The sequence below is a fragment of the Typopeltis vanoorti genome, chromosome 24, assembly GCF_054136105.1.
Source record: "Typopeltis vanoorti isolate ZY-2024b chromosome 24, IOZ_Tvanoo_1.0, whole genome shotgun sequence".
Taxonomy (NCBI): domain Eukaryota; kingdom Metazoa; phylum Arthropoda; class Arachnida; order Uropygi; family Thelyphonidae; genus Typopeltis; species Typopeltis vanoorti.
The window spans coordinates 23,927,134-23,943,492 of record NC_143572.1 but is presented as its reverse complement, the minus strand read 5'-3'; the positions used below and the strand labels follow the sequence as shown (position 1 = coordinate 23,943,492).

Here is a 16,359-nt window from a genome sequence, read left to right as displayed (position 1 = left end):
TTGACCTGCACTCATTGTACTAATGTGCTGATCCATATCTTCCACGTCATCCCTCGAATTCCCCTAGCCTTATGGTGGCGACCAAAGGGGAAGGGGATATGACTAAAGCAGCTATAGCTATGAGGTCAGTGTGTTATATCTGTTAATCACTTGTGATCTTCTGGTGTTCAGGTTTGTGAAATTAAAAAAAAAATTTTGTACCACAAGAAAAAATCCTTCTGCCTTTGTGAGACTGGCTAACTTACTTTCATTTAAAGTTCATGTCTTAAGCAGGATTCAAACCCAGCTGTTTACAACCAAATGGTATTATTGTTACTAACTGAACTAAGAGGCTCCTTTGATATAAGGGTTACATTGTTTAACCAGGTAACTCCTTAGCTCACATGATATCTGATCATGTCTTACCATCATGATATATATTTAGTTTTGGTCACTACAGAAGGCATTTTAGATGGCTAAACCAAAATGGGCATGTGAGAGGATTTTGGATATTAAGATGTGACCTCTGGTGCTTTAGTGACTCCTGGGACTTTTTCCATAGTTTGTACTACTGTACAGATTTGCTGTAAAAGTGTGTGTGTGAGCAAAGCATACTAAAAGATTTTATATTCTAAGTGCACAGATTAAACATTCAGACTTTAACGATCTTCATTGAGCTTAGTTTATCATTAGGAATGTATCAAAGAAATATAAATACTAATTTGTAGAACTCCAGGAAAAGTTCAAATTCATTACAGATTCAGTTTAGCTTAAATCTTATATAGTCCAAAAAACAGCTCTGATATCTTTCCAAGATATGCATATTATACATTCAAACAATTATATATTTCTGTAAGCTTAGATCAATGTTTCTTGGAGTGGTACTCCTAAGGAGTATGCATGGTATACTGTGATGATTCAGTACAATTAAGATAGGTTGCACTTTGTTACTATTAGTTGATTTTTTTTATTACTTAGATATTCCTTACATTACTTTTAATGTAAGAGTGTTGTTTATTCTCTCTTAGTTTTTCTGACATTTTTTCTTCAATATTGCTGTAGTTAATCTTGATTCAAACAGATGGCATCTATTTGGATGTTGTCTGTTTTCTTTCTTTGTTACTTTTCTTTTTTAACTTGCCTCACAGCTCTATATGTTAGCAGCTTGAACACAACACTGTCTTCAGTACCATTAGTTTGATTTCTTTGTTTATCAAACTCCCACCATAGCAGCCTTGCTAATTCTATGTCTGTTTTTGTATTTAATTCTGCTTCTTAAGTAAAAATCATGTCCAGTTACATTTGATTCACTATAGTAGATAATGGAAAGTTATTTGATTTGATTGATTGATGAGAATTTCAAAACAGCATCTCAGTAACTAAGTCATTATCTGAGCTGCTGATAGGGAGTGACAAATACATGTGCTTATTTGCTAATACATTTCCTGGAGAGAGAATGTGGAAGAGTTGGAATACTATTGAAATAAAAATTTCTTTAAAGAAATTTAATATCTAAAATTTTTTCTTGAGGTGTTATGTGTGTAAATATTTACTCTTTAAAAATGATTGCAGTGTGAAAAATATCATGAATTGTCTGTAACTAGTCCTGTTATCCCATCTATACTTCAGAGTAAAAGTTTAACATACTAAAAAAAAAGCTTTGTTTTTTTTATGGTATGATAAAATGATTTTCATAAACTTAATTATACCAAAATATGCTTTCCACCTATTTTAAAATTGATTTTATTTAAATGTAGAGATGCAAGCTAAGATTTTTTAGCATTAATAATGTGCTGTACTGTAGGATAAAATATCTAATTTACTTTTTTTCCAGGCATATAATGATTATATGAGAGATTTCCATCATCATCAAAGACCACCAATGCCACCAATGCCCTTTGGACCTCCTGTAAGCAAATTATATAAGCATTAATGGTTTTTCTTTAAATTAAGTAAAACCTTTATTAGAGTACAAAATAATTCTGAACTGGCCAGTTTCTGTCTATAGTTTCTCCAAATGTTCAAACATCAAATCCGTGTGAGTAACTCGGCTTTGTGTGGAATGTCTGACCATTTTTCCAGCAATATAGATAGGTATGTTTATTCAACTTGTGGGATGGGGGGGGGGGGGTTGATACATTCATTTGACATGGTTTGTCAAATGAAGATGAAGGATTGGGTGCACTGTCAACAGAAAAACTATGGATTAGATTTGAGGTTAGTGAAAGCATAATTAATGTATAGGAAGAATGAGAAAGTACAGAATAGTGAATTACTCTGGTATTGTAGAAATCTGAAGAGAGGAAACCATCCACTGTGACATGTAGTGAATGACCAGAGAGGAAACTGCCCATCCTGTTGTAAAGGATGGGAGAGAGAGAGAGAGAGAGAGCTACAATCAGTTGCTCTGGAAATAAGTGCTCTCGCACATTTCTTCAAATCTTTCTATGGTCTTCTAGTCAACATTACCTACCCTTAGTAGGTAAGATCTGTTGTTGAACAAAAACAGATGCCAGATAAGTATGAAGGATTGTAAAGAAAATAGTTAATTCTAGATTATAAATTTGAGCATAACTGGAGGGGTATTATGAGGACCAGACAAATCATTACTATCCAAGCCATTCAGAATTTTCCTTTTTGGTAAAAAGACCAAAGGAGGAGGTATGTGGTGAACTCTTTCTGGTTGGTATAGAGGATGTGATTTTCCTTGATGGTTTATATGAAAGTTTAAAGAGGAAAGTGATGTCAGCCTTATCTTTTAGGTGATGCTAAAATAGTACTTTCTAGATATGAAAGGGAAGGGGTGAGGGAACTGGTTTTGTAAAGGGAAGGGGGAAACTATTAACACGAGTCCATCTTCCCTAGCCAGCTTTGATGCGGTACCATCACTGTGTGTAATCACACACAATGATGGTGTAATCAGTTTATAGATATTATGCAAACAGTTTTATGTTGCTCCCACCCACGAAAGGTTATTTGCAAACCTATAGTACATTTTATACCATGGGTGGGCCAAGGATTTCTTTCTATATTTTTATTAATTATATTTTTGATTTTGAATTAATTTTTTTTATATAATTTTATATTATATAAAAAAGTTTTTATATTATTTTTTTTTATATGGAAACCAACATTGAACTTTTTTCAAGCCACTTCAGGCTTTCAATGAGCAGGACAGTGGTCTCATACTAACCAAAGTATCTTCATCATTAGTCAATTTGTTAAAGGCCGTTGACTTCACATCATTTGCCTCAGTACCCTCTAATGCAAAACTATTATGGAAATAGTCACCACTCAGATCGATTTTACGCTTTATTGGGGTCTCATTGGTAGGAGCCAGAACCAAGAAAGATACCAGGGTTAAATCAGTGCAAAAGTCATATATTTTCTATATACAAGTAGTAAAATGGTATATCACCATATTAAATACTATGGATCGGAGATAGTTGTAGAAAGTTGTTTTCTTCTTGGTTATCAGGTAGACTAGTTGGCAATATTACATGCGCAGACTTTGTTTACACTTGGTAAAGGAAACAAAAATATAATTTCTTGTCAAGTATATTTTGTGACCAAGCAGCAGAAAACTTTTCTATAGAATATATTCTGGTTGGCTGAGCACTAAATTGTCAACCCATCCTCAATCATTTAGCATCCAAATGAATAATTAGTAACAGGGGTGCACTGTGGATTATACGGATTGGGCATATGCTCGTAAGTTCTCCATATTTTTTTATAGGCTATTTTGTTTCATTTGTGTAGCTTTGACCCTTAAGCTGCATAAACTCCTTTTTCTGTTATCTTCATATATTCATCTTGAAATTGTTTCTCCCTCAGGATGTTTTTTCACCTGGGAAAGAATCAGAACTCAGGGAAGACAAATTTAATGAATATCGTTGGAGACAGAGTGTCTGTCAGTATTTGCAATAAAGCTTAGCTATTAGCTAAAGACTGTTGCAAACAACTATGTCCACAGTGGGATTTAAACTTACAGACTATTAATTAGATAGCAGAAATGCTATGCTAATCTGGGATTTACTTGAAAATGTTTTATTATGCTGGTTTCTTCTCCATGGAGTCAGACTCAAGGGATGGTCCAGCTTTGCTGCCTAATGCCTGTCATGTTTTTTTTTTAACACTATTTGAAGATGTGTGCACACATATACTCACCACATGCCATGAGAAGAACCTGGACCTCTCATATTTACTAACCACACCCTTCTCAGCTTCCAGAGATAAAAGTGGATACCTTGTCCATTTTATATACATTTTGTTACATTAATTACCTGACAGTGAACATGTCCTAATATACCATCTTATCTTCATTCCTTTTGTTAATGTTTATTAAATAGACATGCTTTATTATTAATTTTCAAAATACATGCTTGATATGTTCTCTTGCTGTATTTGCTCATCTTCTGTTAATAATTCTATCATTGTTTATAATTTGCTTTACATGCTTTAGCTGTAAAGCTTGACAAAATTAGCTTTAAATTTACAAGTTTGATCTAGATCACTCAATCTTAGCTTGAGTAATACTTGTGATTGAGACATAACTTAGTATAACACAGTAAAATAATAATTAATTAAATACCAATTATTAGAATGTTTTGAGATGTATTACATCTCACTATCACTGTAATCAAGTGCATTTGAAAGCAAACAGAAGTAAAATAGTTGCCTTTCATTTCCAAGACAAGTGTTGTTTGCCTAAATGATGAACTTAAAGTATCAGGATGATGGTTATATTTTGACTGGACAATGCTGGTTGCTTGTACAATACTTGTGCTTTATAATCTCATAGTAAACATGCTTTACCAAACTGCACTTCATGTTTGCTAGGTATCAATTAGCTAAGCCTCATTTCCAAATCAACAGATAATCACAATCTGTAATGGTTTCCACAAAATATTTGTCAAATTTGCAAACCCAACACAAACTTTCTTGGTCACCTGATGATCTACAGTATTGTTTATAGAAATAGTAAATTTATTTAGCTTTAAGAAAGTAATGAGTGGAGGGTAGGTTAATCAAAAATTTACTACAGTGGTTGTCTAATTTCAAACTGATGAACACATCAGTTTGACGTGGGAAGCTTCCGATATTGAGAACCACATTTTAAGGTGAATAACGAGTACTAGCAAAAAAGTTATGCACAACAAAAGACTAGAAACAATTAATTACACATTAGATGTTATCAGAACTTTACAATATACATACAAATAAGTAACCACTAAAACCACCTTATCATCCCATGAAAAAACCAGGCCTTTATGAGATTCATTGCTCCTAGTGGCACTTGCTATGTATGCCAGACAGTACGGTCGGGGATGATTCACATGTCTGAACATTTAAAGGAGGTCGAAAAAGAAGACAGCATAAACCAGGCTTGGCATCCCATACAACTATTACAGGCAGTTTGGTAACAAACAAAATTGCCTTATGTTGATAATTGTTTTACAAGAAAATTCAAGGAAGCCTCACAAATGCTAAGGATCCTCACACAATGTAACAAAAATCAAGGCTTAATCTTATACCAAGTTTGGTGTGCTTTCATTAAAAATCCCAACTGCCATGAACCTAGGATATGACATGTGTGATGTCACAGAATGTGACAGCAACAACTAGTAGTGTTCCAGTACACATACAGTAATGAATTTAATGTTTTTATTCTGGTTATGCATTGGTATGTACCAATTGTCAAATTATGATAACATCTGATATGTGTAATCAAATGTTTCTAGTCTTGTTATTCTGTATAATTTTTTTTGCTAGTACCCCAGATGATGTAACTCTTGACAACTTGCTTGTAGGGTTGTAATTGTTTATTTTTATTAAACTTTTTTTATGAACCCACAGAAACTTGCGATTTCATGTCAGGTGTAATGTCTGTATGTAATGATGCATGCAAAAATGTTTAAAAAAAGGAAAATATGGCCACCATCCTAATAGTTGGCAGTTCTCACCCCCTTCTACTAGAATTGCTGTTATGCAGCATCATATGGACTTCGTAAAAACGTTTATGCCACTTTATTTTTGAAATTTATTTGCCAAATTCATGTGTTAAAGAAAATCATGCTTGAAAAACTGCTTAATTAATAGTGCATAGCTTATTTTATCTTATGTCACATTAGAATTTCCTTATCATGCCATTTGCCAGTATCAAATAATTCAACTCTCAGTAGTGATGGTAAGTGGTCAGCTGTTGTTGAGAATACAGCATATGCTGCTCCCTTAATTTAAATTGATAACCTTAGAGAATATGAAGTGGTCTGATAAATAATGATAATCAATGTTTGTATTTTATTCTGGTAGGCAAAGACTATTAGCTGTCCATATGAATTGCTTGGGGAAGGGATCATGGTAGGGATTACAAGAACTCTTAGCATGACAACATGCAAATTATAGGAATATACAGCAGTCTTGAAATAAATATTGAAAGTTGTGAGACTTTGTTCAACTTAAAGAAAGCATTGTTAGAATAAGGAATTATGGAACAAGCAAAATGTAATTATTAACAATGCAATTATGTATATATAGTAATAATGTTATTCTGTTTGGCACTTATTTTATTTTCAGTCAGTGCACTCTTGCTATGCTGCTAAACAAGTTGAATTCTAAATGAGCAGTGATAGCAGCATAAAATTTCTGCTTATTTCCTAAGTTTAAAGGTTCTTATATGATGTTTAGAATTGCTTTAGTAGTAATGAAAGTTGATTAAAAGGCCTTTCTTTGAAATTGCTTATTTTTATTTTTCTAAAAAAAATTCCTAATTTTCTGGAAGAGTATATGATCGCTGCAGTTTTACATTTAAACAACTCTGAATTTTCTTGATTAAAGAAACAATATATGATGAGCTTTAACATACAGAATATACATTTTTTGACTAAAGCTAATTTTTCATTTACAGCCTCCGTTTCCTATGGAACCTCATCCATATTATGAAAGGCCAATGCATCATCCAGACTTTGTTGCACCAAGGCCACGCCCTATGGACAAAAGAGCAGTAAGTAAACATGTGGAAGTTTCTTAGCAAAAAAAAATTAGATATAATAATAAAGATTACCATTTATAAAATATTCCATAAACTTGAATTGTATCACAGAATTTTTCATATCAATGTACATTATTCATATAAAACTGCAAGTGGCAGCATTTTTGTGGTTAACTAGGTAGTAGTATTAAATACTGTAACATTTATTTGAAATCGAAAATAAAAATGCTTGATATGTATTTGTGTTTCAAAAAAATATTTACAGACAAATGATTATAATCACCTAATTTTAAAGCTCCAGTACTTAAATATTACATATTGGCAAACAGGTGGGATTATTTGCTTGCCAATATTTAATATTCAAGCACCAAAGCACAGTTAATAGAGCTGAATGAGCAAACAGATCCTATAATCTTTTGCATTACTTTTGCAAGTACTGTACTTTGTTGTCATGAAGTATTCAATGTAATGTTTGATTCATAATTAACTCAAATAAATGCTTTTGTTTCCTCCTGGAGGATGAGTACAGATTTCTTGGAAGAGGCTGTTTTGATTTTATGATCTATACAATTGGATATTCCAATTTATCAAGTATTCATTCAATATAGCATTCATGGCATGCCATATGCGAATCCCACACATATTAAAAGATACCTATAGCATATTCGTGCTGTGTGCTTGGAATATGACTGCACAGAGTATTATAAAGAATTAAGAAGAAATAAATGATGAAAGAAGTACTTCTTTCATCAATGAAAGAAGCAAGAAAAATTAACTAAGCCAAAACTTCTTGCTAAAAATGCCCAGTGCTGTAAAGAATATCATGAAAGAAAGGGCTTTATTATTGCTAACCAATAGTGAATAAAAATACTGATTATGAACTTAATGTTTATGAGAATCTAGTATTATCTACTACTCGTTTGAATAATTAAGCTGTTGAAAATGTTGGTGCTGAACCGCTGTATTCTAATAAGGTACAGAATCAACAACAGTCAGAATTAATCAAGGAGAAACATCCATATATTCCAGCTACCAATTTACGTTGATTACACCAAAAGATATCATGGAATTCTGTCACAGCTTATGAAGCATACACCAATAGATTTATTCAATGAGTTTGGAGCTGTGTGTTACATATGTAACTGTCTGCTGTTTAAAATTGATTTAAAATCTTTGCTTAAGAATGGTATTTCATTGAACAACACTTTCCTTTGAAATTCCTGTTGCAGAAGATCAAAATTATAGAATTGCATAAGAAGAAATATCTGGACAGATCTGAAGGAATTCTATTAAAGTATTCACCAGTGTAATAATGAATATCTTGATTGAATCAGTGAACTGCATCTCATGTGTTCATAGTGAACTTAACCCAGTATAGTCCCTGTAATTAACCTTACACAGGTTTATGTTCATCCACCCTTAGATAAACCGCATTTCAGAAGTATTTTGTTGATTAATGAAATATTTAGAAAAGGTCGTTTTATCTTATGATATGCATACCATTATGAATATAAACTGTTGTAAACTGTCAGTTTCTAATATCTTTAGTGCACTTTTTGTCTTACAAAGTTTCACTTTGTGTGTGTTATACATTGTGCAGTTTGAGCATGCAACTCTCTAATTGTTTTTTTTAGTCTCTAGTGACATATATAAATTAAGATGCTGTATTCTTTTTGCATTGTAAGAGTTTCCTTCATTTTTAAGGTATTAAGTGGAGGACAGTTTAAACCAGCTCTCTGGAGGACAAAGGTAACTATTGTTGTTGCTTTAATATTTCTTTCATAATGACACAGTAACCCACTTACAAATACTTAAATTTTTATTGCATGTAATAATATAAAATATGGTGATTTTTTTTCTTTTTCCATGTTTTGCAACTCTATGCAATAAAAAAAAATATTTTAAATATTAATTTCAGAGAAATAGGGGATATTTATATGAATTTCTGCATTGTTTGTTGAGAAAAGTTTATTGGATTACTTCCATGCACATTTTAAAATTGGCATTCTCAGTAACTATGAAAACTTTTGTTTCATAATTACATTGATTTTGATTAAATTATTCTTACAATGCACATTTTCCAAAAAAAATAATCATGCAAGAGCAGGAAAAATCAAACTTACTCTTTCCATGTCAGTATACTGACATGTAAAGAGTAAGTTTGATAATAAGTATATTTAAATCTTTGAAAACTGAAATTTCTAATCAAATTGTGATTATTAAGACCTAGCTCAGACCCAACTTTTTTTTATATATATATAAGTTGATATAGTAAAGGATAAAATGTCCATTTTATCCTACAGGTACCATGAACTTTTTTGACTTGCATTATTATACTGCTTGAAAGACATGATTCTGTATTTGGCCTTTCTTTAGTGTTTAAGGTTTTTTCTGACCTTAAATTCAGAAAATCCTGTAAAGAAAGTGAAGAAATGTTTCTAGGCATTTTCAGAAACTGAATTAACTGGTCTGATCTGAAATGGTGGTGTCAGTTAGTTTTTTTTTGTGTGTGTGTGTGCACACCTTACTGATTTTTTAGTTGATCTGATGGTTACTGTCATAGACTTTGCATTCCCATCAAAGACCATTAAACTTGAAATGACCAAGATCATAAGCAAATAAACTTGTTCCAGAATAACTAGTTGGTATGTTTGCATCAACTGGAAATTGAGAACAAAATTTTGATTAAAGCTTTATTTTGGCATATCTTAAATATTCTGAGAAACAATAATAAAATATCTCTACATAAATAATGCTGTGTGCAAACAATACTATCTGATACATTTGAGTTTAATAGAACAAGCTGGCATTATGTGAGTGATGAATATGGATATTTTATTAATAAATTATGCAGTAAAATTTCCATGATTGAAATCTTTTCAAAATGATATTCATATCTTGTCTAGTTAAACCTCTTGATCTTTGTGTATTTCTTACTTTCCATGTTTTTTTCCTTTTGACTCAAAATTTCCTCCCAGATCTTTAGGACTGTGCCTATTTATTAAAAATGTGCAATATGAAGTATTCATTGCTGAATCCATAATTAATGAAAACCTTAGAATACAAACTTCTAAATCAAATCTTTGTATCAAGATGCATCACAGTATAACTTGACATACAAAAATATAGAACATTTAGTGTTTTATAAATCATCTAAGCATATAGAGGATTTTTCTTGTTTACTTTGTGTCAGGTATTGGCTATCATGTGCTTTTTTTTTTTTAATATATCAGTTCTTGATAATTTCTAATTGTCAACAAAGAACTTCTTAAGAAAAACATTTAATAATGTAAAGACTGTGAAAGACTTGAATTGGTGTATTCTTTATAACCATATATTAAATTAGAAAAAAGAAAAAAAAAATGAAGACACATGTTAGCAACATTTAATAAGGCATTGTTAGTTTTTGTAATGGTATTGTAGTTGCCAGCCATGATATATAATAGAGCTTTGTTGGTACTGCAAAAAAAAAAAAATCATTTTAGATATTATGCTGTTAGTTTGCTGAAGTTGATTCATTCAAATTGCAGGAAAACATATATATGAATTTTTTAATATTAAAAAAAAAAACATATTTCAGAGACAACTTTTCTTCAAATTGCAAAAAGTTTGTTTCTCATTTCCATTTCCTTGTAACAAAATGTCTTATAAAATCACATATCAAATGATATTTTAGAGTGCATTAAAACTAGCTACTTGTTTAATTTCTTTTAGTATGAGCGTTCAGTAGATGACTTCCTAAGACGCACAGCACGCCCACCTAGTCGCATGGATCGTCGGTACAGAGAAAGGAGGTGAAGCATCCACAGCTAATTAGAATTACAACAGAATACAACAAATTCTGGAAAGCCAAATTTACCAGCCCAGGTGGTACGTTCCGGTATACATCTCTTCTGAGGTGTAGTCTTTATATTCTGGTCTTGAACCAGCAGCATATATGTAAAGCACTTTTCTATTGGCTGTCTCAAGTTCAGAGCCGTAGCTGGTATTAGTGCTAACTTTGTCAAATTGCACATTCCTTTAACACCTTTCCCATATTATTTTATAGTACCTTTGTAGGGTATTAATTCATGTTTAAAAAAAAGTCACAAATTTTTATGCCATGTTGTGTATAGCTATCTGTTGGCTCCGTTCGAAGTCAGTAATAGTAGGCAAAGTACATATTGTTTTTCTGCATCACCATAATCATTTTATATGTAATAAAAATTATACATAATATATATTAAAGTCGTGTTCTTTTTCATGATTTTTAATCTGAATCCTGTGAATATAATGCGGTATCAAATTATTGCCAATATCAGCAATTGCAGTTTAAAATACAAGGGGTTTCCAAAAAATAAGAACACTTTTTTTTTCTTCAGGATATTTAATAATAGGAAGTAAAAGTCTGCAAAATTATTGATGCACTTGTCCTGATGATAGATTGGTTTATCAACACCAGTACTGAAGAAGTCTGTGCCCACACTCAGTAACCAACATTGCACTGCCTGATGAACTTCATCTGTAGTGAAGTGCCTTCTGGAAAGGTGTTTCTTGAGAGGGGCTGAACAAATGGAGGAGTAGGCTGTGTGTGTGGGGGGGTAGCAACAATTACAGCGCAACCACTCGAGTTGTGTGTGTGTGTGTAATAGCTTTGTTGTGCACCAAAATCACACCACCTGTCAGGAGTCCAGGTGTTTGCGTTGAATGTTGGCTTTTGGTATGTCCAATGGTGCTGATACTTATACCATGAGAGTTTCTTCAATTAACATGAAAAAACAGAAGGGATAAGTGATACTATTCAGGCTGAAATATATGGCCTTAAATAAATAGTATTATTTATCCCTTGTTTTGTTTAACATTGCACAGTAAAACTTTGCATTGATTGTTCCTTCCTTTGGCAAGGTCTGCAAACTCTGCCTTGGCAATCCCAGAACACTGTGGCCATGACTTTTTGGACAGTGGGAACAGTTTTGAATTTTTTGTGCACAGGAGATTGTGGATGTTTCCAGGTCATGGAGTCTTGTTTGCTCTCTGGAGTAAAGTGATGAACTCATGTTTAGTCTTCTGTAACTATCCTATCCCAATGGCTTTAACAGGCCTTTAAGGCCCACAACCTTCCAAGCATGCTTGGATTTCGTAACCGAAATACGAAGATAGAATGGTCACTCCTATGCCTCAAGGTATTCTTGGCTGTAAATCCATGTGTGTTCACGGGGCCGGTTTGCCTGCTTGCGGGATGAAAAACACCAGATAAACTGGCGGAAAAAACCCTACTGCCCGCGCCCAAGACCGGCTAACTTGGCTATGGCTGAGGAAGATCCTTCAGCTCCTCACGTCTCCGATGGGAATCGAACCTAGGACACTCCTTCCCCAGGCATATGATTGCAAAGTGCAAAGCCACTAGGCTAACCGCGCAGACCTTCTGTAACTAGGTGAATTGAAAAAAATCCTCACCTCTGTCACTGTATTGCAACAGATTCTCCAGGCACATCCTCATGCATGTTGCCTTCTGCTCTTCTGACAATAGTCTGGACACCCAGTGGGAGCACACTTTTTAAAATCCACAGACATCATGAACAATTTCATAAACAGTGGACTTACTCGAGTTCATCACTTGTGCAGTTTCATGCAGCTTCTCTTGCTAGTCTTCAAGAACAATGCCCTTAATTCGTGAAATGTTGTCTTCTGTCTTGGTCGATGAAACCTACCCACCCAATATTGATCTTAAATTTCATCACACCCCACTTTAAGTTCATTGCACCAAAAATACACACCTGCTTTGACATCACCTTTTTGCCATACACAACAACCAATTCGTGGCAAATGTCACTTGGTGAAGCCCCTTTTGCTTGCAAAAAATGATTAACTTCATGGATACCTGTTTTGGACCATACTTGCATGGTAGCTGCCATCTACTCATTTCCTTTCACCATTATTAAGAGCGAAAAAAAATGTGTTACCTTACTTTTCAGAAATCCCTCATGTGTAGTACAAAATTCTTACTACTAATATCTGTGTGTGTGTGTGTACATTTTTCTTTTTTTATTCAGTTACTATGCTAGTTTTCATAAACTAAGGAGCAAAGAGAAAAATCACTAACTCAAAAATTGTAAATAGTTTAATTCAGTAAGAAATGAGATTGAAGTGCCTCAAGAAAGAATAGTCGCACCAATGTTTCATGCTGTTTATAATTTGTTTCAATATTGGAATACCGAGTTTGGATAATAATAAGACACAGAGGGAAATGCATGTTGAAGCTTATTTATTTGTAGAATTTTAGCCTAACAGTATCCTAGCTATGTTCTGGAGAAAACTCGTGATAAAAGTTTAATGGAGTGAAACAGCACTAGGAATTAGTAAAAATAGTATTTAATGCTTCCCAATATTTCATCTCAGTTACAGAGACATCACAGGGAGTACAAAATGAGACTTGTGACACACACACATAAAGACAGCACAAAACTAACAAATAGGCAGGCAAAAGACTCATCCTAACTAGGTGGTGCTTCCTCTGTGGACACCTGTTGGCAGCCTAGGATGTAAACTGGGATCTCTAAGTCAGTTTTTGTCGAATGTTTTTCGACTACGGAACACTTCTCAAATCCTGAAATTTTGAAGGAACACCTTGGTTATTTTGTAATGCATAAATTAATAATTAATTGGTAATTTAGCTGATTTTTTATTATTAATTAATAATTAATTAAACCATCATTAAATTAATTTGTGCTGACAAATTAATTTAAAAATGACAAATTCCAGAACTTCTCGCGAAACACCAGTGTTCTGGGGAACACCAGTTAAGAACCCACTGCTCTAAGTATTAGTGTTCCCACGTTTTGGGAAATTTTATGTGACTATTTATTTAAATTAGGCTAATTTTTAAGAGCAGATTCTAAAAACAGTCTTTCTCTTCTAAATTTACTGTGATGGACCACAGTCTTTTTCCAATTGATCACCATTCCCCCCATGTCTATGTCTATCTCCTTTATATGTATGTATGTATATATTTTCCCTTCAACCTTATGGCTGGTAGGGCAACAATACGTTACTATACCAGGGTGATTATGAAGCAAGGTGGTTTCCCATTGCCTTCCTTGCCATAAGTATATTTATGACTGTAGCCATGTGTGTTCACAGGACTAGTTTTCCTGTTTTGAGGGATGAAAAACCTGAGTTACAGGGCTTCGTCTATACTGACTAAGCTATGAAGGCACCTCCTTTATATATATATATATATATATAACAGTACAACATGACAGAATTAATTTCATGCCAGCTGGGTCATTGCCTAATTAAAGAAAGCCCCCATTGTTTTCATCAGGGAACCGGGACGAACAGCAGAAAGTCAGCTACTGGAACAAATCCCAGAACACATCCCAACTCAACATCAGCAGACTTTAAGATTGGTACTATCAACATAAGAAGCATCAATGGAAAAGAAACGGAATTAGCAGATAAGATAAGAATTAAATAAGTACAAATTTAACATAATTGGCATAACTGAAACAAAAAAGGCAGAAACAGGTGAGATCTTTCAAAGCAATAAATACAAAATGCTATATTTAGACAATAACAGTCAGGGAACAGAGTGAAATGGTTTAAATTTTAACACTGAATAGGAGAATAATCTTCCTGAATGCTCAAATATAGAAGTATAAAAGTTTTATAGTAGCTGGATTGCATAATTCAGGTCAGATTTCTGGAGGATTGTAGCAGAGCTCTTATAGCACCCCATCTATAAAAAGCGAAATAAAACAATGTGAAAATTACAGAGGTATTTCCTTATTGAACATTCCTGGTAAGATTTATGCAAGTATATTTGAGAAACAGTTAAGAAAAATTGTGGAAGGAAAGCTTGTTGAAAGCTGGATTCAGGCCAAATAGAGGTTGTCAGGATTATATTTAGACAAATGGTTGAGAAATCTTGGGAATGTAACAAGGATTTGTATTTAAGTTTTGTTGATTTGGAAAAGGCATATGACAAGGTGCCAAGAGGAAAGCTCTTCAAATGCTATGGTTATATGATCCAAATGAGCCATTATATCAAGCAGTATGTAGTCTTTATTTAAGCTGTAAGTCAGTAGTTAGGATTGAAAAAGGTACAGGAAGATGGTTTGATGTTATATCAGGTGTGCAACAACGATGCACATTATGAAGGAAAGTTGTATTAAATCTGATATCACAATCGGTGATATTAATCTTAGCTCTTTACTTTATGCTGGTGTACCTGGATTTATTCAGAAGTATAAGTGTGCATGATTCCCTGACTAAATTGATTTTAGAACATTTCTTACTTTTTAATGAAGATGATAAATTAAATATGGAAATAGTCACCAGAATTAGTAAAGCTTGTATGGTAGGAAGTCAGCGGAATAAGAAAGAAATTAGTCAAAACACTAATTAATTAAACACAAAATTAGCTGTATACAAGACAGTGTTCAAACCAATTTTAATATATGGATCTGAGAGCTAGATTAGAAATAAAACACTTGATCAAAAACTGGAGATCTCTGATATGAGAGTTCTGAGAAATGCTAACAATGCAAGTTCTTAACCATCATCCTCATTTTTAATGTGATACTGTCGTTGATGCCACCTTTTCACTCCCACATTAAAAATGAGGATGTTAGGAAAGAACTTGCTATTGTTAGCAGTCAGGAATCTTTGTGTAGTTGGCAGGGAAAAGACCCAGTGTAAGATCAATATGTAGATGGATGGATTGATACAGTAAAAAGTGCCTTAAAAGACAGAAATATAAAGTCTGAAATCTTGATAAAAGTTTATAAAAGATTAATTTGGAGGAAAATTGTTGATCAAAAGTTAGTAATGGTGTAATTTTTTCATGTTGTACTATCCTGTACTCCCCCCCCCTCCCCCGATGGTACTTCTTGTATTAAATACATAAAAGATGCATACCTTTAACATCATATCCAGTTGGACAATTTTTAAACATTGAACACACCAAATATAGTTTTCAATTTGACTACAGTTTAGTGCTGGCAATACAATATATTAACAGGAAATTGTCACTGCACATTATCTTTTAACTTGTGGCTTTCAATAATCAACTAAAAAATAGTCCAAAATGCTCCATCATTACTGAGATTACATTTAATAAAAAAAAAGATACATATTGTTGCTAGTTAACATGAAAAAAAAAAACTCGTCTGCTATGTATAGTTTTTGTCCGTTGTGAGACCAGCTAACTCACCTTACCTTCAATTTGTGTATACGCATGCAAATCCCATTGTTTATATGGTTCCATGAACTTTATCAAATAAACAATTCGTCGAACAACTGTTCATTGCAAATGCAATTAATTGAAAAAAACAATTAACCAATAATTTGTCAACGAATTCTTTCATAATTCCTCAAAAGATACATTTCCATGAAACCCATTGTGTTAA

The 16,359-nt window shown here is 33.1% G+C and overlaps 1 protein-coding gene across 2 annotated transcripts in view; it reads left to right on the top strand.

Annotated features, from left to right (window-relative positions):
- Window positions 1-11,197, top strand: part of LOC150093023 (uncharacterized) — a 257,599-nt gene extending 246,402 nt beyond the window's left edge. For both annotated transcript variants that reach the window (XM_090413793.1, XM_090413794.1), the window contains exons 18-21: window positions 1,814-1,888; window positions 6,887-6,982; window positions 8,675-8,719; window positions 10,685-11,197. In XM_090413793.1, coding sequence (XP_090269919.1) covers window positions 1,814-1,888; window positions 6,887-6,982; window positions 8,675-8,719; window positions 10,685-10,768 — 300 coding nt within the window. In that variant the 3' untranslated portion in view covers window positions 10,769-11,197. The remainder of the gene's footprint in view (window positions 1-1,813; window positions 1,889-6,886; window positions 6,983-8,674; window positions 8,720-10,684) is intronic.
- Window positions 11,198-16,359: the final 5,162 nt, after the last annotated feature.